Source organism: Ctenopharyngodon idella, chromosome 15 (genome assembly GCF_019924925.1).
Source record: "Ctenopharyngodon idella isolate HZGC_01 chromosome 15, HZGC01, whole genome shotgun sequence".
NCBI classification, from domain to species: Eukaryota; Metazoa; Chordata; class Actinopteri; order Cypriniformes; family Xenocyprididae; genus Ctenopharyngodon; species Ctenopharyngodon idella.
Genome location: NC_067234.1, coordinates 2,273,652 through 2,297,935, shown reverse-complemented (window position 1 = coordinate 2,297,935; position 24,284 = coordinate 2,273,652). Strand labels below are relative to the sequence as shown.

At 40.3% G+C, this 24,284-nt stretch overlaps 1 protein-coding gene across 1 annotated transcript in view; it reads left to right on the top strand.

The window, feature by feature from the left end:
* The window catches only part of LOC127495667 (NLR family CARD domain-containing protein 3-like), a 28,702-nt gene extending 5,367 nt beyond the window's left edge, over nucleotides 1–23,335 (top strand). The window contains exons 4-12 of the mRNA XM_051862615.1: nucleotides 3,689–3,793; nucleotides 3,994–4,092; nucleotides 10,684–12,417; nucleotides 18,499–18,660; nucleotides 18,749–18,922; nucleotides 19,020–19,193; nucleotides 19,626–19,808; nucleotides 19,912–20,085; nucleotides 23,091–23,335. Coding sequence (XP_051718575.1) covers nucleotides 3,689–3,793; nucleotides 3,994–4,092; nucleotides 10,684–12,417; nucleotides 18,499–18,660; nucleotides 18,749–18,922; nucleotides 19,020–19,193; nucleotides 19,626–19,808; nucleotides 19,912–20,085; nucleotides 23,091–23,133 — 2,848 coding nt within the window. The 3' untranslated portion in view covers nucleotides 23,134–23,335. The remainder of the gene's footprint in view (nucleotides 1–3,688; nucleotides 3,794–3,993; nucleotides 4,093–10,683; nucleotides 12,418–18,498; nucleotides 18,661–18,748; nucleotides 18,923–19,019; nucleotides 19,194–19,625; nucleotides 19,809–19,911; nucleotides 20,086–23,090) is intronic.
* Nucleotides 23,336–24,284: the final 949 nt, after the last annotated feature.

Sequence of the window (24,284 nt, the reverse complement as noted above, 5' to 3'; positions counted from 1 at the left end):
ACCGAGACGTTCCCTTTCAGTTGGTCACGTTCGACATATGTCAGTAGTGACCGACGAATTGGGATCCCAAATAAAATGCCACAGTTACTGACCCCTTCCAGCACCCAGCGTAAGCTCCAGCTACCCGGCGCACCTGGGGGGCGGAGAAGGGGGCAAGATTACACTGAGAGAGTCTACTGCTGTTCCGCAAGACCCACTACAGTAAGACTTCAACATACACCTTGAGGGTGGAGGGAGACAGCCTTTGCTCCAAGCCCTCTTGCAGGAAGGAAAGCACTGACCTGACCAAACATGATCGGGGGTCCTCTCGGTGAGAGGAACACCATTTGATGAACAGGTTCCACTTCAGCGCATAGAGGTTCCTCGTAGAAGGAGCTCTAGCGGAAGTGATAGTGTCTACAACCGACTGGGGGAGATCACTTAGAACCTCTGCATCCCGTCCAGGGACCAGACATGGAGTTTCCAGAGGTCGGGACGCGGGTGCCAGAGGGTGCCCCATCTCTGAGTCAGAAGGTTCTTCCTCAGAGGAATGGGCCAAGGAGGTGCTGTCGCGAGGAGCGTCAGTTCCAAAAACCAGGTCCGAGTGAGCCAATAGGGAGCCACTAGCAAGACCTGCTCCTCGTCCTCCCTGACTTTGCACAGGAGCTGTGCGAGAAGGCTCACTGGGGGAAACGCATATTTGCGTAGGCCCCGGGGCCAGCTGTGTGCCAGAGCATCCATGCCAAGAGTGCCCTCGTCAGGGAATAAAACAACTGGCAATGGGCTGTGTCCGGAGAGGCAAACAGATCTATCTGTGCAGCCCCGAAACACTGCCAGATCAGCTGGACCACCTAGGGATGGAGTCTCCATTCGCCCGGAAGTGGAGGCTGCCGTGAGAGCTCATCGGCTGCACGGTTGAGCACACCTGGGAAGCGACCTCAGATGCTTCTGACTCCATAGCAAGAGATGGCAGGCGAGTTGCGACATGAGCGACGGGAGCGTAGACCACACCCTGATGGTTGGTGTACGCAACGGTCGCAGTGCTGTCCGAGCGGACCAGTACGTGCTTGTCTGACAACAGCTCCTTGAGGCAATTGATATGCCAGTGCAGTTGGGGCCCCGTCCACAGACCCGACACTGCATGCCCGTTGTACGTGGCTCCCCACCCGGTGGCAGAGGCATCTGTGGAGACCACAGCATGCCTGGACACTTGTTTGAGGGGAACTCCTGCCTGCAGGAATGAAGGGTCCGACCACTTAGTGAGGGTACGACAGCAGTTCGGTGTCACGAGGACACGGAACGTACCACGTTGCCACGCCCATCTCGGGACCTGGCTGTGAAGCCAGTGCTGAGGCGGCCTCATATGAAGCAATCCGAGTGGCGTGACTGTGGCTGCGGATGCCATATGCCCCAGGAGCCTCTGAAAAAGTTTCAGTGGGGCCGCTGTCCTACGCTTGAGCGAACTCAGGCAGTTCAACACTGACTGGACACGCTCCTCGGTGAGGTGCACTGTCCGGGCGACCGAGTCCAGTTACATACCGAGATAAGAGATCCTCTGCCCAGGGCGAGTTTGCTCTTGTCCCAGTTGACCCGAAGACCCAACCGACTGAGGTGAGCTAACACCATGTCCCTGTGTTCGCACAACTGCTCTTGCGATCTGGCCAGAATCAGCCAGTCGTCGAGGTAGTTGAGAATGCGAATGCCCTGTTCCTTGAGCGGAACAATGGCCGCCTCCGCAACCTTGGTAAAGACGTGGGGCGACAGGGCCAGCCCGAAGGGTAGAACTTTGTACTGATATGCCCGACCCTTGAACGTAAACCATAGGAAGGGTCTGTGTCGATGCAGAATCGAGACATGTCCTTCAGGTCGATCGGCAGCCTGTGAAGGGACCGATTCAGGACACGCAGATCCAGGATTGGCCGTAACCCACCGCCTTTCTTGGGTACAATGAAGTAGGGACTGTAAAATCCTAACTTCAAATCGGCTGGAGGGACCCGCTCCCCTGACCGGAGCCAGAGAAAACGACCTGAGACACGGGGGGGTCCAGGAACCGATACTTATCGGTCTCCCTCATGTCCGCCAAGGTCAGCCACAGGTGTCACTGCTGCACAAGCGTAGCCATCACTTGACCAACAGAGCGAGCCGTCACCTTAGTCGCCTGGAGGGCGAGGGCGGTGGCAGCGTGCAGCTCCCCCAGTAGCTGTTGGTCAAGACCACCCCTGGGGCGTGTCCATGAGCACTTTGGCCTGATAGACCTGTAGCAGGGCCATGGCACGCAAGGCAGAGGTGGCCTGTCCGCAGGCTCTGTAAGCTTTCTCTGTCAAGCTTGACGAGAATTTACAGGCCCGGGATGGGAGACGGGGTTCACCGCACCAGCCAGCGGCCGTTGGACACAGTTGCATCGCAACGGCTCGCTCGACTGGGGGGATCCCAGCGTACCCCTTAGCCTCCCCGCCATCCAGAGTGGTGAAGGCGGAAGAGGGACCAGGCCTGGCACGAACGCTATACGGCGTTCTCCACGACTTGGTGCACTTCCGGAAAGAGTGGTACTGGGGCGGGACGCTGAGGACCAACGCGGGCCGCCCCGAGAAACCAATCATCCAGCTGAGAAGGGGACGTGGTGGAGAATTCCAGATGAGCCCGGGAAAGCATAGCCGTCAACTTGGTATCAAGCTCGGGCAACGCTACGGTCCCGGAGGGAGGCAGCGCAGCCGAGTCTTTATCTCCCGAGGACTCCAGCTCACCTTCCGATACCGCGATAGACATCTGCTCATCGGCCGGCGCACCGAAGGAAACGGATGGTCGCTCCGTAGAACAACTCCGGCAACACCACAGGCTGCAGTGTTGTTGAGGGGAAAGGGGCCTGCGGAGCGGAGCTCGGCGGGGAATCCCTGACCGTGATCCTCAAGTCACCCTTCCCACACGCTGATGCGCCGCTCCCCAGAGAAAGATGGCTGAACGGGGCATAGGGGAGGGGACCACCGCTCCCTGAGAACCAAGGAACGAGACTCTAGACCTTAACACTGAGATAGTCATGTTCCCGCAGTGAGAACATGAGCTATCCACAAAAGCTGCCTCAGCATGCTGTGACCATCAGCGGGGACCAGGGAACGACCCCATCCAGTAACGCACAGACGAAATGACATCTTGAAAAAGACGCAGGGTTCGTCTGTGAAGCTCTTTTAGAAGGGGGAAATTCATTGTTCTTTTGTGCTGAAGCACACAGGGAACAGCCACAATGTGACTGCAGGTACACCAACGGGGCAGAAATCAATGCTGTGAAAACAGCAGTTGAGAGCTGTATAAATAGCTTGTGAAGCTCGCTCTGTGAAGCTTGCGGCCTAGCTGTAGGGTGCCTTAACACCAGCACGATGAAAACAAAGCTCTTCAAAGGCTTGAGAAGTCACTCTCAGTCAAATAGCAGGAACACAACAGGTTGGCTCCGAAGCGAAAGACAGAGTGCGATTGCATCCGCTTCCCTATTTATACCCACCTGGCGGGGGCGGTGCGCATTATGCAACTATTGCACACTAATTCCATTGGCTTGTTTAGTTTCACTCGAAGCTGACGATATCCCAATTCGTTGGTCACTACTGACGCACATCGAACGTGACCGACTGACAGGGAACAGACCATTGTATTATTATTATTATTATTATTATTATTATTTTACAGTTGCATATGAAGCATAATCTACTCTCTGTTACAGGCAGAAGAGATTAGACTCATCAGAGCCCAGCTGTTTATCCATAGGGACTGACACTTCAATGAATATGCCATTACATTTTAAAAGTGACAGCAATTCCAAAGACAGGTAAATTTATAGACAGGACTATCATGTGTCAATAATCAAAATTACACATGACATAATTGCAAAAATTTCTGTCAGAAAATCAAATGGCTGCTATAAGTTATACTGCAAATGTACACTTTTCTTAAATGTTCCTAAACGTTGTTGTTTATAATTGTTGTTGTTGTTTTTATTTTATTACAATAAAATTTGCACTGTTACAGGCAGAAAATATCAGACTCACCAGAGTACAGCTGTGTGTCACTGAAGAGTGATGCTTTAAAGCATGATGGAATAAAATGTGACTGCACTTCTGAGGACAGGTACATTTATGGATAGGACAGTCATTTTGTGTCACTGATAAAAAGAAAACCTATTATAATCAATATTATAATCTCTCATTGACCTGTCCTGTCAAAATAAAGGCAAAAATACCCTAAAAACAGTATTTTAAAAAAAAATCTCTGCATCTCTAATGCCTCCCTTGAGCTTCCTTAAAGCGTGCAGTGGATTTTGTTGGGATTAATTGAGAATGAATGGAGGAAAGTCACGTGAGAGGAGGTAATGCCTCCATTGCGCTATGATTGGATATGTTCAGTTACGATTGGATATGATTGGTTTGTGCGATAAATCCACGCCATAATCCACACATTCATGCCATATCATAATAACTGTAACTACAAGATTCTGGCTCGTAAAAAGTGCTCACGTTCTCGTAGAGCTCGTAATAGACCTTTATCACAGCAGAATTGATTACAGGAAGTGCTCATCGAAGCAGTGCATCGATTTTTCCGGTTATGTATATTTTCATTGTGATGTTAACACCTAGTTGATGATAAATGCCTCTTAAAATAAGCATCCGTGGGATAATTTCAAAATCCAGAAATTTTCAAAGACAGGAGAAGAGATATTTTGATGATTGCTTTGTACAGAATTTATCTGAGAAAGCAGTGGCTCGTAAACATACGTGATTATTTCACCACATGGTATCAGTACTTGTCTTAACTAGAAATGGCAATGCTGCAGTGTGTGTTGAGACTTGATGAATGAGATCAGAATGAACATATATGAGATATGATCTGCGAAAACCCATCACATGGTGAAATTTTACCTATCACAGGAGACTATAAGTTGAATATCACCTGAAAGCTGGATTCGAGCCCTTTCCAAATCTGTTTTTACCTCTTTCATAGCTTGTCTGTAACAAAAGTTATGGTTATCTAAAGTTGGCTGATCACTCTGATTTTCAGGAACGGAATTCTGAGAAAAACAGGTTTAAAATATAGCTGCAAGCAGCAATTGGGGGCCAAGCACCGAAGGCACTGAAAATAACAAATAATGAGAAAAATTAAATAAGAAATAATGAGAAAAATGTTTGGGTTGTAGCGCAGTGTGGAGCCCTAAGATCAAAAACAGCAGAAAATGAATCTACATGAAAAAAGATGGTTCAGAAGTAGAGGTGAGAATGAACTCAAAATGAACAGAATAAGAAATAAGAAATAATAAGAAAAATGTCTGGGTTGTAGCGCAGTGCGGAGCAGGAAGAGAAAAAAAAAAAAAGACCAGAAGCTGAGATGAAAATGAACACAGAATGAACAAAAATAGATTTAAAAGATAACAATTTAAAAGTTGCCCCACATGGGACTTAAACCCACAGTCTATGGATCTGGTGACTGACAGTCAACTCATTGCACCATTGGGCAGACACTTACACACACCTGCCAAACTTCAGTAGTTCATGTGAGAATGATCTCACAGTGAAGATGTTTTTACAAAAATGCAGCACGTTATATTTATTAATTTTAGTTTAGATCATTCTAGGAAACACTCAATATCTGGAACAGAAGAATTTTTTTACAAAACAACCAATTAGAATGCTAAGCTAACTAGCATAAGACAACAAACAGAGGCAAGGTCACATTCAGAGACAAATATCTCGGGATCGGTAGCGAATATCAAAAAAACATTCAGTCATTTCTGTGCGGCTCGGTCCAAAGATCATCTGAGCCGATTTTAGACAAAATTGGACAAAATTTGTAGGAGGAGTAGTGAAAAAACAGTTTTTTGTTTACATCAATATGGTGTACAGGTACATTTAAGGAAAATGACAAATGACACACCGTCAGAATTGGCATTAGCCAGGGAATAAAATGACATAAAGCATACAAATTTTGGATAATGTTTTCAAAAGTTATAAGCGTGTTTTCAAAATTCGTTATATCTCTGGATCACTAGGTGGTGCTGTGTTCAACGTTCTCAGGTACCTTCAGGACATTCTGATGATGATATGTACCAATTCTTGTGAAGATATGTCAAATTGTTTAAAAGTTATTGCAATTTATGACAAAATTCAAAATGGTGGACATGTCTTTTATCTGATGTTGACAAATTCGATATCCTCGGATTCAGCATGACCCAAGGAATCCACAGACACCAAGATCATGTTCAAAAGTTATTGGCCAAAATAGCCACTTTCCAGATCTCATGAACTGTAGGTGGTGCTGTTCCCAAATTTGGTATAGACCTTCAGATCATGGTTCCGATGAAGCCTACCAATTTTTGTTTCGATTGCTCAAAGTTTGACCGAGATACAGCCTCTCAACCAATTTTGGGTCGACATCGTTAAGTTTGTGGCATCATAACTTTTGAACAAAGATTAATAAAAAGAATCTGTTAAGTCATTTCTGTGCGGCTTGGTCCAAAGATCATGTGACCAAAGTTTGGACAAAATTGGTGAAAATTTGAAGGAGGAGTAGTGAAAAAATGGAATACTGTACTTTTCAAAATGGCGGCTACTGTAATATGCGGAGTCTTAATGTAAGATGTTGATTGGAATCAGCATGAAGAGAGGAATCAGATGTACTAAATTAGATTTTTCTAGATCAAATGGTTCAAAAGTTATAACCTTTAGAAAAGTGAATTTTTGAACTGGTGGTGGCGCTATGGAGTTGGTCATAGAGACTCCAAATTTGGTCCAATCACTATTCATGAGCATCTCTACAATTGTGCCACATTTCATCATTTTCTCATGTTCTGTTGATAGGGCTGCCGTAGACTCCCATTGGGGAGGAATAAGAAGAAGAAGAAGAAGAAGAAAACTAACGGATACAATAGGAGCTATAGCACCTTCGGTGCTTGGCCCCTAATAATAATAATAAAACTAACAATTACAATAGGGGCTACAGCACCTTCGGTGCTTGGCCCCTAATAACTGTCACCCCCTTTTTTCGCATAGACATGAAAATGCACTATCCAAACATAAATGGTTGTAATTCTTTCATTCATTAATGCTTTGGAATATAGACCTAAGGTTGGTCTTGTTTTAAAAAAGACACTAGTCAGATTATTGTAGAAGTGAAATAAATTATGAAAGTGAAATAATAATAAAAAAAAGTTATAGAAGTTTAAGTTTATGAAAATATAAAAATATAATTGTTTATATTTTATAATAATATATTACAAAGCATGTTTTACTCTTAAACTGCAAGAAAATAAAAGCCAAAAATGTGAACATTCCAAATGTTAGATTGAAATATTTCAAAAATGAGCTTTCAGTAAGATTTTATGAAGTAGACATCCTAATCAGAAGTAATATGGTCAGTTTGGCAGTATTGAATTTGAATTCAACCTCTAATAAACACATAATTAGAACGTGTGTTCATTATAGCTCCGTTGTTCTCTTGTGCTCCGCCTTTTCACGATAACGTTGTATTCGAAAAAAAAAAATCTTTGCGTGCCGTAGTTTATACAGGACTATCGAGAAGTTTGCATTAATACACCTTCATTCAACATGTTAACCACATAACATGTTTTTTTTTTTTTTATTTTATTTTGATAGGTGAACTGTCTTTGTAGTGTTAAGAGAGGGAAAGCTATGGCCGCTATGGCCGTTATGACCGCTGGGTGCGTTCTTAAACAGTAACGTTAGAGAAAGACAGCTTTGCCACTATAAATCGATATTTTTCTGCACTTAACAGGCGAATTTTGCCAAGATATTTTCAGAGATTTCCTTGTGTCAGGAAATAATGAAAACTGAGGTAAGGGTGTCGTTGTTTAGAATTACAGCCGCCGGATCGCTCCCGTAACATCGGCGAGAAAATTCAGCCATTCGTTTTGATTGCGTTGCGATGGGACCAGAAACAGCGATACACTGCTTCGCTTACCGGAAATAGGAAGTGTGATAAAGGTCTATTACAGTTTGTAAGCTGGGCATTTTCTGGAAGCTCCCACATGTACCACGTGACCGCTGTACCACCTGACCACTGTAGATTCATTTAGGCGTTGATAGTGGTGCCATAGAAACGCATAATTCCCAGTCAGAGGACGTGAACAGCTCCGAATATAACGTCACGTGTTGTCATCTCAAGATTACGGTAATTATGTGGTGGCGTGAATGCAGCATGAATGAACAAAATGATTGCGTCAATGGGAAGACTAATTAAAAAGTAAGTAAACAGCTCACCCCCTTAGATATCACCGCTTTATGTCATGTCAAAACCAAACATGAAAAGACCTGAAAACATGATGACTGTGGGGGTTTTAGTGAGCAATCAGCGTGGTAAAATTAAAGATACATCTTTGTGTCTGTGACAGAGATGACCCGAAATAAGTTGACTATTATTGACGTTATCAAAATGATTGCAGTAGGCATGGATCTGCGGAAAACAACTAATAATTCTGTGTTATGCAGACCAGACAAGTAATTTGGCAATGTCACTTTGTAAAAAAGACTAAGCGTCTGCGCACGTACACATTCAAACGTGCATACCTATAGACTAAACATGTAAATGAATGGCAAGAACGTATTAAAAGTCTTCTGTTTTCAATTAAAAAGGTGTCATTTAAGCGGCCCCTAAGTTAATAAGTAATGATTTTTACAACGATAGTGATTCAATCAAAAACTTACTTTAGCTCGATAATAGCTTTTTTCTAGAGATTCTGTAAAGCCGAAACAATTTGTCCATTAATTTTCTTATTATCACTGTGAAGCTGCTTTGAAACAATCTCTATTGTAAAAAGCGCTATATAAATGAAGATGACTTGATTTGACTTGACTATTGAAAAGAACAGCTGAAAATCAATACACAAATAAAATATATTGTTTAAAATGTTACTGCCTTTAGTTATTATTTTGGAATATGTAAAAATGCTTAAAACACTAACTTGATGAGATTGACGTGGTTTTAATAAATAGAACATTAATTACATTGTTAATGTAAAAAATAGAAAATAGAATTGTATTTGGTTTCTTTTTTTCTTTTTTTGATGTAATGTAATGTCCATTTAACGAGGAAAATGTGGCAACATTAAAAGTAATGGACATGAATTTACATGTAATTTATAAAAATTAAAAAATTAAAAATAAATAAAAAACTGAGGTCATTGTTTGTCTCCATTTCAGAACACCACTGCACGTCACTGATATATATATATATATATATATATATATATATATATATATATGTGTGTGTGTGTGTGTGTGTGTGGAGTTTTGTGGAGACACATGTCCAAATAGATAAAGTAATCAGGGCTGTGTGAATCAATTAAAATTAACAAATTAATTGTTTCTGTAATTAATCATATGTAATTAATTAGATATAATATTACAATTTGCAATCATAAAATTGTTTTTTTATGGGAATTATCTATTTATTAGTTTTTTTAGACTTTACATTTATTTATTTTTTTTTGTAAATTTATTCAAATCACACCCGAATCTGTATTAAAGGGATAGTTTACCCAAAAAACTTTTTTATCATTTATGTTTGTGGAACACAAGATATTTTAAAGAAAGTTTCCCTTCATTTGTTTGTACATAAACAATCAGTAAATAAATGCACAGCATTTAATCGATAACTGATAAAAATGATTATAAGACTAACTACAGGTGATATGATTTCAAAGATACAACTACATAGTTCTTCTGTGTTATCACAGATATCTTCTCAGATTAAGCATTTTAGGTGCAACTAATCGCACCTTATAATACAATTTGTCATAATAAATATATTTATTTTCTATAAATATTCTATAAATATATGCCGATTCTTTATACTGCTTTATTTCGTACTTTAAGGGCCAGATTTACTAACAGCTTGCTCCAGCGCAAACCCTCTTTTGCTGTTAAAAAACTAATGTCGGGAATTACTAAAGACACGCAGTGAAAAATTAGCACTGAAAAGGCGTGGACTGAGTTGTTTTTGCAGCTGACCTTATTGCATATGCATTTTTAGGAGTTTCCCTTTCAGATGCAAAATTCATGGGAGGAGAGTATTTAAATGAATCACGCAACGCGATTTACTAATGTTTCTGCTAGTCAATTTACTGGTATTTGCGCCATTATTTAACACCCAAAAAAGGCATGTCTTAACCCATTTTGCTACATGGCTGCAATTGTTGCTGCTAGGAGGAGACACTGCAGAGAACAGAGAGCACGTTGTTGAAGGGAAAAAATATTTTCCACTCGTATTAATTTCTTTGGAATGCCAGAGGAAAACGTTATCTGAACATATCGTTTGCCAAGCCATGTTGGCCTATATAGGCCTATATAGGTGTACGTGTTTGTCAGATTACATGTAACAAGTTGCGCCTGTGTCAAACTGCACCTGATGAGCATCAGCTCTGCTTATTTGCGACCCAACACTAATTTGCACTGCTCTTGGTAGATTGCGTTGATCATTATGTAAATGATTTGACTGAATCTGTGTTCTTTAATTTGCACGTCAGCAGTAGATCACACGCAAAACTTGCCACTCCCATCGGCGCATTTGTGGAATTGCGCTCTCATGCTAATTTGCCCCTTTTAGTAAATCTTACCCTAAGTCTTAACTTGCATTAAATTAATATCTGAATCTGTATTAAGATTTATGTGAACATTTACCAGTGATATGTGTGACTATTTCCTAATTTTACAGCATTAAACTTAAAACAAAGCTGCAGAAGAAGTTTCAACATCTGCATGAGGCAATAACAAAGCAGGGAAACCCAACACTCTTCAATGAGATCTACACTGAGCTCTACATCACAGAAGGTAGAGAGCATAATGATGAATATGAGATCAGACAGATTGAAACAGCAACTAAGAGAGCAGAAACAGAGGACAGACCAATCAACTGCAATGAAATCTTCAAACCCTTACCAGGACAAAACCAGCTCATCAGATCTGTGCTGACTAAAGGAGTCGCTGGCATTGGAAAAACAGTCTCTGTGCAGAAGCTTATTCTGGACTGGGCTGAAGGGAAAGCAAATCAAGACGTCCACCTCATATTTCCACTTCCTTTCAGAGAGCTCAATTTGCTGAAGGACAAAACATTCAGTCTTAAAGATCTTCTACAGTTTTTCATGGACACAAAACATCTGGAAATCTCTCCAAATGAAGATAAAATCATTTTCATCTTTGATGGTTTGGATGAGTGTCGTCTGTCTCTGGATTTTCAGAACAACGTGAGGTTGTGTGATGTGACTGAATCAGCTTCAGTGGACGTGCTGCTGACGAACCTCATTGCGGGGAATCTGCTTCCCTCTGCTCTCATCTGGATCACCTCCAGACCAGCAGCAGCTGATCTCATCCCCTCTGAGTATGTTGATCGAGTGACAGAGGTACGAGGCTTCAGTGACCCACAGAAGGAGAAATACTTCAGGAAGAGAATCACTGATCTGAGTCTGGCTGACAGAATCGTCTCACACCTGAAGTCCTCAAGGAGCCTCTACATCATGTGCCACATCCCAGTGTTCTGCTGGATCTCAGCCACTGTTCTAGAGAAGATGTTGAGTGGAGCAGAGACTGGAGAGATTCCCAAGACTCTCAATCAAATGTACACACACTTCCTGATCCTTCAGACCAACATCAAACATGAGAAGGACTATGTGGAGAAAGTAAACGGTGAAGACATGATCCTCAAACTGGGGAAACTGGCTTTTCAAGAGCTTATGAAACACAACATGATCTTCAATGAAGAAGATCTGAGAGAGTGTGGCATTGATGTGAAAGAAGCAGCTGTGTACTCAGGACTTTGCGCTCAGATTGGAGAGGAGTTTGGTCTGTGTCAGAGGAAAGTCTACTGCTTTGTTCATCTAAGCATTCAGGAACATCTGGCTGCTCTGTATGTGCACCATACCTTCATAACCCAGAACATCAATGTGTTTGTCCAAACGAGTAAATCAACACGTACACATGTTCCAATATTTGACCTGCATCAGAAAGCTGTTGATGAGACCTTAGAAAGTAAAACTGGACTCCTGGGACTATTTCTTCGCTTCCTTCTGGGCTTCTCACTTGAGTCCAATCAGACTCTCTTAAAAGTTCTTCTGACCCAGACAGAAAGGAAAAGCCACAATTTAGAGGAAACAGTCAATTACATCAAGAAGAAGATAGACGAACATCCAACTCCAGAGAAATTCATTAATCTGTTCCACTGCCTCAATGATCTGGGTGACAGTGCACTAGTGGAACAAATTCAGCGTTATCTCAAATGTAGAGATCATTGTGAATTGAAAGCAAAGTGCTGTGCTCCTCTGGCCATAGCTCTCGCCTCTGAGTATTCATGTGTAAAGGAAATGAATCTGAATGGAAATCAACTACTGGATGCAGGAGTGAAATTGCTCTCTGAAGGGCTGGGAAGTTCTCATTGCACACTAGAGATACTGAGGTAATGGTTTGTGTTATTAATATGATGCTTATGCCTAAAATATTTACTCCAACCATGTTCCTGGATAGCTACAATCCTGCAGTTCAGCTCTAACCCTAAACAAACACACCTGAACCAGATAATCTATTGGAGCAGGGTTGGAAATTAAGTCTACAATAAGGTATATCTCTCCAGAAGCAGGATTGGAGACCCCTGCTATTATCTAAAATGATTGTCATCTATTTACTGGCATGTTTTTAGGGTAGGGTATGTTTAAGGTCTCAAAAATATCTATGTAATAGTCAGTCTAACTGTACAAATATATTTACAATATAATTGTAATATAAACCATTTATTTATATTTATAAATATATATTTATATTTATCTATTTATAGTGAAGTCCAGACTGAAATTAGTCTTTTAGACCAAAATCTTCATCTAAGTTTTAGTCCCAACCTAAGCACAGACCGGCCTTCATGTGTCATTAGGGATGAAACAGGATGAAAGTTTCATATCACGATTATTGTGACCAAAATGATCACGATTATCAATTTTATCATGGTTTTGTTTAAATTAGATGAAAATAATCATCTTGTCTGGGTGATTGTTTTGTAAATCTGTGTGTCTGTGTACGATGAATATACATTCAAGTATAGTTGTTTCAAGTTCCACAGAATTACAATAGTATGGCAGATGCTCTTTTCTTCATTCCATGATATACAGTCATGTGAAAAAGTTAGAACACCCTAATGAATTCCGTGGTTTTCTGTATAAGGACATAATAAAAAATCATCTAGTGCTTGGCAGGTCTTAAAATTTAGAAAAAAGAAAAAGAAAAAAAAAAAAAAAAAAACTCAAATGAGGTTTAGAACAACACATATCGCACTATGTCATTATTTATTTAGCAAAAATAAAGCCAAAATGGAAAAACCTTGGGAGACAAAGTTAGGACACCCTATGATTCAATTGCCTGTAGATCCACTTTTAGCAGAAATAACTTGAAGTAATCATTATCTGTATGACTTTATCAGTCTCTCACATCATTCTGGAGGAATTTTGGCCCACTTTTCTTTACATGTTGCTCCAGTTTATTGAGGTTTGTAGGCATTTGTTAATGCACAGCTCTTGCCACAGCTTTTCAGTCGGGTTGAGGTCTGGACTTTACTGGGCCATTGCAACACCTTTATTCTTTTCTTTTTCAGCCATTCTGGTGTAGATTTACTGGTGATCTTCAGATCATTATCCAGTTGTATGACACAATTTTGCCCAAGATTTAGCCGTCGGAGAGATGGCATCCCATTTGAATCTAGAATACTTTGGTATACAGAGGAGTTCATGGCCGACTCAATGACTGTGAGGTGCCCAGGTCCTGTGGCTACAAAACAAGACCAAAATCATCAGCCCTATGCTTGCATGCTTGACTTTTGGTATGAGGTGTTTGTGCTGATATGCTCTTTTGGTTTTCACTTTGCAAAGTTGCATCTGAATTCAATAGGGTGTCCTAACTTTATCACATGACTGTATATACAGTGCCGATTTCCATGCATACTCCAAATCACAAACATGTGATACATCAATACAGACATCACCAATAAGAGCGAGATCATCTAAATATTTCTTACGCAGATCCACATACAAAGAAAAATCATACAAGAAATGCTTCTTATCTTCTATCACAGAGGTATTCAAAGTTAACTTATAATAGTTAAAGATTCTCTCTGCCACTGGTGTATTACTCCATCTGCCTGCTTCTATAGGTAAATGATGACCTGAGCATCTGAACAGGAACAATGATCATACCAGCAGTATGTTATATACAGATGCAATGTAGCTCTCTCTCTCTCTGAATATATGTGTAACTTGTTTTCTAAAACTGATGTGTACCATGCATCATTTGCTTTTTTCTCTCAATGGCTGATTCACAATTGATTGTGAACATTCTTAAATCACATGCACTTTGAGCCTCCCAGACATTTGAAAAACCATAAAAATACAACAGAACTCTAATGCAGGAAACTTCTCAGGTTACAACTGTAACCATAGTTCCCTGAGAAGGGAATGAGACTCTTCAGTGACGCTTTGGAAAGGCTCCTGCGTGATTGCGTCTGAAGCACGTGTGTCAGCTAGTCCAATGGCAAGACAAAAACGTCACGGGCAGACAAAAAACTAATCAGATTTTCTCCACATACAGTATCTCACAGAAGTGAGTACACCCCTCACATTTTTATAAATATTTTATTATATCTTTTTATGTGACAACACTGAAGAAATGACACTTTGCTACAGTGTAAAGTAGTGAGTGTACAGCTTGTATAACAGTGTAAATTTGCTGTCCCCTCAAAATAACTCAACACACAGCCATTAAACCTTTCGCACGTAAGTTTAAAATATTCTGGCTTACCCCCCAGCGTGAGTCGACTGTTATTTAGAACATATCGCTTTATTGTTTCCATGGTGATGCATCACGTAACACAGCACAGCGCTGTATGACTGATGATCTGCTTTTATTTCATTTTTCCTTTTTTATTCAAAATATACACAAATTTGTTAACTATAGCATGAAATATCTGATATTCCGATTGTCAAATATGTGCAAGTGGATGTGTTTTGCTGTTTAAACACCTTTATAACGATCGCATTAGTTGAGCTACATGCGCAATGGGTGCTGCCATGTTAGTTTGCGCTGCACAGAGAATTGGATCTGTTGGATTTACAACACGTGAATTCATCCACTTCTCCCAAAATACATGAAAGTAAGTGAGCCAGTGAACTGGGGAAGAATATAGAGTAAGCTTTAAAGTTACTTTCACAATGTGTATCTGATATGAATAAAACGTGTCGTCTAAATATTATGGAAAGGGTTGTTATTTCTGCTTCTATAGACGTCATTGCGTATTTTACAAACTCTAAATGTATTGTTTTGTTAGTACACATGTGTATTTAAATGTCTGAAACCTAAAATAAACATTATTTGGTTGAAAACACTGCATAAATGTGATATATGAAAAGTGCTGCGCGTGTCCGTCTCTGGTTAGCGCCAGCCAAAGGGTCCATGCACATTTGAATTTGACAGTTGATCACGTGAAGCGCTGAACGTTCTAATCACACCGGTTTTGATCGTACGCTCCAGGGACCAGCCAAGACGGATAACACCGGAGTGATCGTATGCGTCAAAGCGTTAATGTCTAAACCGCTGGCCACAAAAGTGAGTACACCCCTAAGTGAAAATGTCCAAATTGGGCCCAATTAGCCATTTTCTCTCCCCGGTGTCATGTGACTTGTTAGTGTTACAAGGTCTCAGGTGTGAATGGGGAGCAGGTGTGTTAAATTTGGTGTTATCACTCTCACTCTCTCATACTGGTCACTGGAAGTTCAACATGGCACCTCATGGCAAAAAACTCTCTGAGGATCTGAAAAAAAGAATTGTTGCTCTACATAAAGATGGTGTAGGCTATAAGAAGATTGCCAAGACCCTGAAACTGAGCTGCAGCACGGTGGCCAAGACAATACAGCAGTTTAACAGGACAGGTTCCACTCAGAACAGGCCTCACCATGGTCGACCAAAGACGTTGAGTGCACATGCTCAGCGTCATATCCAGAGGTTGTGTTTGGGAAATAGATGTATGAGTGCTGCCAGCATTGCTGCAGTGGTTGAAGGCGGTGGGGGGTGTCAGCCTGTCAGCGCTCAGATCATACGCTGCACACTGCATCAAATTGGTCTGCATGGCTGTCGTCCCAGCATACCAAAATGTCTTGGTATGCTGAAGCATTAAGAGTTCCTTTCACTGGAATTAAGGGGCCAAGCCCAACCCCTGAAAAACAACCCCACACCATAATCCCCCCTCCACCAAACTTTACACTTAGCAGAATGCAGTCAGGCAAGTACCGTTCTCCTGGCAACCGCCAAACCCAGACTCATCCATCGGATTGCCAGACAGAGAAGTGTGATTCTTCACTCCAGAGAACACGTCTCCACTGCTCTAGAGTCCAGTGGCGGTGTGCTTTACACCACTGTATCCGATGCTTTGCATTGCATTTGGTAATGTAAGGCTTGGATGCAGCTGCTCGGCCATGGAAACCCATTCCATGAAGCTTTCTAAGCACTGTTCTTGAGCTAATCTGAAGGCCACACAAAGTTTGGAGGTCTGTAGCTATTGACTCTGCAGAAAGTTGGCGACTTCTGCGCACTGTGCGCCTCAGCATGCGCTGACCCCGCTCTGTGATTTTACGTAGCCTACCACTTTGTGGCTGAGTTGCTGTTGTTCCCAATTGCTTCCACGTTGTTATGATAACACTAACAGTTGACCGTGGAATATTTAGTAGTGAGGAAATTTCACGGATGGACTTATTGCACAGGTGGCAACCTATCATGGTACCACACTTGAATTCACTGAGCTCCTGAGAGTGACCCATTCTTTCACAAATGTTTGTAGAAGCAGTCTGCATGCCTAGGTACTTGATTTTATACACCTGTGGCCATGGAAGTGATTGGAACACCTGAATTCAGTGATTTGGAGGGGTGTCCCAATACTTTTGGCAATATAGTGTATGTATCCAGTGCTCTTACTGGACAGAGAATGTTCAGTTTTTCCTGGTCCTGATTCTTGAAAGGAGGAGGGCAGAAATCTTGCAACACGATAGGCCTTGGTACGTTGGTCGGCACCTTGGGGACATAGGCTGGCTTAGGATAAAGGAATGCCTTAACCATCCCTGGTGAAAATTCAAGGCACGTAGGGGATACCGAAAGGGCCTGGAGATCTCCTACTCTTTTTAGAGAAGAAATGGCTAGGAGAAAATCTGTTTTTAATGTCAGAAACTTTTCTGAAACTGATTCAGTGGGCTCGAAGGAAGCTGCAGATAAGCCTTCTAGCACAACGGCTATGTCCCAAGCAGGGACTCTAGTATGAGTTGCAGGCCTCAGCCTCAAAGTACCATGAAGGAAACAAGTTATTAGAGGGTTCCTCCCTAAAGATACACCACCCAAAGGGACATGGTAAGCCGCAATGGCCACCATGTCGACTTTCAAAATGGAAGGGGATAGCCCTGCTGAAAAGCGATCTTGAAGGAACCTCTAGTACTGAACCATCTGGGGAGTTTACTGGATCCCACTGTCACATATTGCACGAAGAAGTGAAATGCTCCACTTCAGGGCATAAAGTTTCCTTGTGGATGAAGCTCTGGAGTGAAGTACGTTCTCTACAACCTCAGTTGAGAGACCAGAGTCTATGAGTTGGGCCCTACGATGTTCCTTCATTATTCAGTCCAATTTTAACCACAGAATCAGACTCGGTGGACTCAGATTTTGATGGAGAATTTGCATGTAATTAACCTGCTTTCTCCGTATCTCACGCACCCGAGTACTGAAGTCCACTGACACCCGAATTCAGTCATTTGATCCATCATCTTTACTGCTGCTTTGTTCACATCCCTTCTGTAAAAACTCTTCCTTTTCCTAAACCTGGTGAAACGGACCAACACCAGTCGCGCTCTCCTAGATGATCTCTTCCCAACCCGGTGAGCGCGTTCAGTCGGGAGTTCCACATCGCTTTTGGCTCTGCTTAGATCAAGATATTTGGTAACTTGGTCCCACACCTTTTTCTAACTCTCCTCCCATGTTTCCCACTCCATCTCCGGGATGCCAAGAAAGACGAGGTTATCCCGTCTGTTCTGATTTTCCATGCAATCATGCCTTTCCCGAAGTTTAGCGTTTTGATGCTCAAGTCACTCAGCTGTCTCCACATACTTTTCAACAAGCTCTCTTAAATCCATAACTTCTTTTTGAAGAGACTCAATTTGTGTGAGTGTGTGTAATTCTTTTGGTTCAGAGCCAGCCATTGCTCCAAAGAGTGTCGTCTGTTGAGTTGTTCTCTCCGACCTGAACATCGTATCTGAGACTCCTCGCTTTCCTCTTTCAGGGCTGGTATTCTTTTCCACGTCACCCACTAGGTGGTTTATCGTGGTTTATTGTGAAACCGATAACCATTTCATCCCTAATCAAAGCACATATTTAAATGTACGTAGGATGTGGTTACCTTTTTATGAAGAAGCCTTTGCTGTGTTGTGTTGAACTGAGATTTAATTATTTATTATTCTCTCTGCAGGCTGAAAAATTGTGGTGTCACAAATGAAGGTTGTGCTTCTCTGGCTTTAGCTCTGAGATCAAACCCCTCACACCTGAAACATCTGGATTTGTCATTTAATAAACTAGGAGATAAAGGAGTGACATGTCTGTCTGATTCTCTCTGTAGAATACAGAAACTTAAGTATGATTTTGTTGTGCTAATATCTGGAATACTTTAGTCTATCCTCAGTACACCTATAAACAAATAAGTGCCATTGTTCTGTCTTAAGGCTGAGGGCTTGTGATATCACAGATGAAGGTTGTGCTGCTCTGGCTTCAGCTCTGACATCAAACCCCTCATACCTGAGAGAGCTGTATCTGACTAAAAATAACATACAAGATGTGGGAGTGAAGCTGCTATCTGATACTCTAAAGAATCCTGAGTGTCAGCTGAAGGTTCTGAAGTAAGATCTCATCTTGTCTGTTAAGGTTGTTACTGCTGAACTGATCTGTGTTTCATGAATGAAATGAGTGATGGATAGGTCATTTATCTCTCTGTAGGCTAAAGGAGTGTGGTCTCGCAGATGAAGGTTTTGCTGCTCTGGCTTCAGCTCTGAGATCAAACCCCTCACACATGAAAAAGCTGGATCTGTCAGAAAATAAACTGGGAGATTCCGGAATTAATTTTCTTGCTAATGAACCAAAGTATCCTACTCTCGGACTTGAAGAACTGTGGTAAGAAAACATTCCTGGGTCATACATTGAATATTGAATTTTTTTTTAACATTGTATTTAATTGTTATAATATTATTATTAGAAGTAAACAACAAATAATGTGGTTTAATTAATTATACATTTATGTACTGAGTAATATTAATTAACTACATGTACTTACTATAGGGTTAGAATTAGGGTTTGGTTTAGGGTTAGTATAATTATGCATAATTTATAGTTATTACTAATTAACGTGTAACAAGGACACTGTAAAATAGTTTCCAGAAATTAATATATTAGGTTGGGATTTTAAACAGGGTCCTAATTCACACTAAATGGAAATAATCATACCACCAAACTTACACAGGACTGTTAATGGTGCCCCCTCAACAATTATAGGTGCATGAGGTCTATTTGCTACACTGATTAATAGTGTTATTTTTCTCTGTCCAGGCTGACTGCTGGTGGTATCACTCATGAAGGTTGTGCTGCTTTGGCTTCGGCTCTGACATCAAACCTCTCACAGCTGAAAGAGCTGAATCTGTCTAACAACATCATAGGAGACTCTGGGCTGAAGCGGTTGTCTGCTGCACTGGACTGTAAACTGAGTGCTGACTGTAAACTAGAGACACTAGGGTAGAGTCACCGTGATTAAATTGCAAATCAAACTCAAAAATCACAAATGTGTCTAGTTGCGTATCCTGAACAAAGAAGATGTGTGTCTTTGTTGCCTCTGCAGGTTGAATGATTGTGGTGTCAGAGATGAAGGTTGTGCTGCTCTGATTTCTGCTCTGACATCAAACCACTCTCACTTACGTAAGCTGTATCTGTCTGGGAATGAAATAGGAGCGTCAACAATGGAGCAACTCTCAGCTCTTCAGGCTCATTCCGATAATAAGCTGAACAAAGTCAAGTGAGTTTCAATGGGATGGTTCACCCCCCCAAAAAAACATTTTATCATTTATTCAACCTCATGTAATTCAAAATATTTTTTTATCCCCCATGCATCACAAAATAAGTTATTTTAAAGAATGTCCATGTCGGAGAGCTGCTACAACCATTGACATTTTTAGTCAACATACTGCTGCCACCAGAGGTTGGGTGTCTGTAGGTTTTACAGCTAACCTGAGTTGTCTCGTGTATTCTTGCCGTACGGCCGTAAAGATGGAAAAAGTAGAGTACAACAAAGCAATTCTTCACGTCCCAGTGGTTTTATTTAGGACAGCTGCCTCGTCACACGTGCTCTTCCAAACCAAATTTCAAAATAATGGAAAAAAAAAAAAATAAATAAACCAACGAAAATACTCAAATTAAACTGTACAAAACAAACATGCTGACAGCAGCAAAACACAACATTACTAGTCTTCAGACAAGCAACAGCCCTTGGCCATCAATGGCCCGACTAGCCCCCTTCCCTCAAACATACCCAGTTTGTATACAATCTTCCCGCTATACACTAACGGATTCTACCACCCATAGGGGTCGATTAACACCCATGACAAGAAATACACCATTATACAGCAACAACAATGTTATTCAGATGCACATGTCAACATGTAAACATAAGCATAAATATTATCTTTGATCAAATATAAACCATACATATTACAAATAAGACAATGGCCATTTCAATGCATTCACATTAATCTGTCCCAATAAATGGCATAATCGCTAATTAAGAGTAATTGGTAATATTCACGTGACGTCATCATGATGCTCCCAAATACAGGACCAGACAGGTAAGTTAGACTATGAAATGTATTAAACAATAAACATATGAAAACCCATGTCAAATCATAACCTAACCCATAAATAAATACACAATAACACTGTGAACTGATGTTCACGTGATGATTGCCTACATGTTCATTATCACAGTTCAAGTTGCTAATTTCTGTACAATTGAAGTGGATGGTGAGTCATACTTTTAAGCTCAAAAACATTAAAAAATTAACTCATAAGTAGTCCATACAATCAATGAGCTTTATTCCAAGTCTTCTTAAAGGGTTAGTTCACCTAAAAATGAAATTTCTGTCATTAAGTACTCACCCTTATGTCGTCCCAAACCAGCAAGACCTTAGTTCATCTTCAGAACACTTTATTTTTGATAAAATCCGAGGGTTTCTGAACCACACATTTCACAAAGTGATTGCACTTTCTGAGGTCCAGAAAGGTAGCAAAGACATCGTTAAAGTAGTCCATGTGACTACAGTGGTTCAACCTTAATGTTATGAAGCGACAAGAATACTTTTTTGTGCGCAAAAACAAAATGAAAACAATGACTTTATTCAACAATTTCTTCTCTTCCCTGTCAGTCTCCTGTGCTGTTGACGTAGTGAACGCAGTGCAGTGCTTCCGTGTTTATGTCTGAACACCGGCTCAGTATTGGCTGAAGCTGCCCAGGTGAAAAAAAAAAAAAAAAAAAACCGTATACTTGAATGCACTAAAAAATACTTAAATACAATTTGTAGTACATTCTTTTGTGTGCTAAATAAAATTGTAAAAGTTATACACTATAAATACAATAATTAAAGGTATATTTCTACTTTAGAAGTACTTCAGTGCACTGGAAAAAGTATACTAAAATACCACTAATATTTAAATAGATTTTTAGTGCATTGAAATAAAGTATACTACCGCAAAAATATACAGAGGAGTTTTTTTTAGTGTATTTCTTAAAAGTGTGCTTTGAATGCTTTAAAATTAGTTCATTCTTAGTAGAATTTTATTTAGCAATCCTTAGTTTAAATTAAATTGATTTTATTAAAAATATATTACTAATGTACTAGTTATAAATACATTTTGCCAACTGTGGTACTTAAGTGCGCTTAATATAAGTGCACTAACACTTAAATAGATTTTTAGTGCATTGAAATAAAGTATACTACCGCAAAAACAGAGGAGTTTAATTAGTGTATTTCTTAAAAGTGTCCTTTGAATTCTTTAAAATTAGTTCAAACTTAGTAGCCTTTTATATAGTAATACTAAATGTAAATTAAAATTTAATGTACTAGTTACACATTTTGCCAACTGTGGTACTTAAGTGCACTTAATATAAATGCACAAATTAGCACTAACATCTAAATGGATTTTAAGTGTAGTCAATGTAAAGCAAATATACATTTACATAAGATACCTGTGATGCATAGTTTTATCTTCAAATTTTATTGTTTTAGGTTACTCGGCACTTGTGTGCTTTTGTTCCCCTCTCCCCCATTAGGTCCGTTTGGACTTGTGTGAAGGGATTGTAATTGTACGTCACAAAGTGTTTTGACAAAAGGGATAATTTTTTATTTGTTTGTACATTACATACCATACATGTGCTGCATTGTATCTATGTAGTAATAGGGTAATTATCCTTTCAATCTATGGGTGTTTACATTTACATGAATTACATTTACAGTAATTTTAATCAAATTTATTGTATGTTTTCTAAGAATGTATTATTTCTAAGATTCAAATAGTTCATTCATTAACGACGGAAAATAACAGATTCATGAAGTGACTACACAATAGGTATAATTTTAGAATGTGGTAAACTTTTTTGGTGGCAAACATGTAGGTCAAATGTGTCATGGTTCACTGGTTCACTCTGGCTACATCCACACGAAGCCAGAGCTTTCTCTATCCATTTTTTTTTTCCCCCGTCTCAATTATGTCTATATTGCATATAACCACTGAAACCAACTTAAAACGATGTAGTATACATGCCAGACCAGTATGTCTGGACGGATCTGTCTGGACGAAACGCCTATGCGATACAAAATTTTTGCGTGTACAGCTAAACTCGTCTTCGTGTGGACGGGCCCTCTGTCTCTCTGTGAGTGTGTGTTGCTGCTGATGAGCTGATCAGCGTCAGCTGGGGCTCATCAGCACCGCTATTTAATGTTTAATGTGCATTTTGCCCCGTGTTGTCAGATCATTGGTGTGTTCGTGCAGTGCTAGTTCTGGCTGTGTTTGATCCTCTCTGGCCTTGTTCCTGTTCTGGATATTCCCCGTTGAGGCAGTTTTGGATTACCTGTTGGATTCTTGTCAGAGGACTGGCTTGCCCATTGCAGTCTCTGCACTACCAAGAAAGACTTTGCCATCTGCACCCACGACGTCTGACTCTTGCTGTCTTTCCTGCTGCTGTTTTTCTTAATAAACTGATATTTGCTGCATTCGCTATTGAATCCTCCTTATTTCACGTCAAAATGTGTACTAAAATTCACAATTTAACAGTCAGTATACTTTTGGCATAAAGTACTTAAAGTGCTATATTTTTTTATATTTTAATGTGGCAACAAGTGCTACTAATGACATACTAATAGTGTACTTGATTGTACTTTTTTAAAGACACCATAACATGTAAAGTATATCATATAAAGGGAATATTAACAGTTAAAATACTTTAAAAATGAATTATTTAATGTAAAAAAAATATGTGGGCAATACATTATAAATACATTTTATATATATTTATATATTCTTATATTTTAAATAATTCATAAGTCTATTTTCAATGTCTGATGAGTATATTTAAAAGTGTATGAAAGATGGGTTCAAGTGTACTACAAGTGGTAACTAAATACATTTTTTTTAATACAGAGAAAGTATGTTAAAAGCACATTTTAGTTCATATTCATGGCATCTCTAAATAGCACAGCTGAGTACACTTAGGTTCTCAAGATCATCTCAAGAAGTACTAAAGAAGAAGTTTTAGTATACAAAATTAGTGCACGAAAACAGAGCACTTTAAGTATGTTAAAGTTATAGTTTGTAGTTTTTTGTAGTGAGTATACTGTGATTTTTCCCTCCCAGCCTCATACTCACCCATCCTAGAGTGACACCCCATAAGGACCACCACACTCACTAATGCATATAATATGCATCTGATCTATAGGCTACATGTAATTGAGAGCATTTTGAAAGACTGCTAATGTGTGTGTTATCAAAATTTCAATTTATTATAAGCAACACAAGACTTTAACAGCCAATGACATTTACAGCTGGAGAGACTGGACTGATTTTCTACTGTTTAGTGTCAATCACCATCTAACTCAGCCAGATTAGATCAACATTTAGCCTTAGATGTTATATGAATATGGTTTATCAGCTGGCAATTGTGGGATT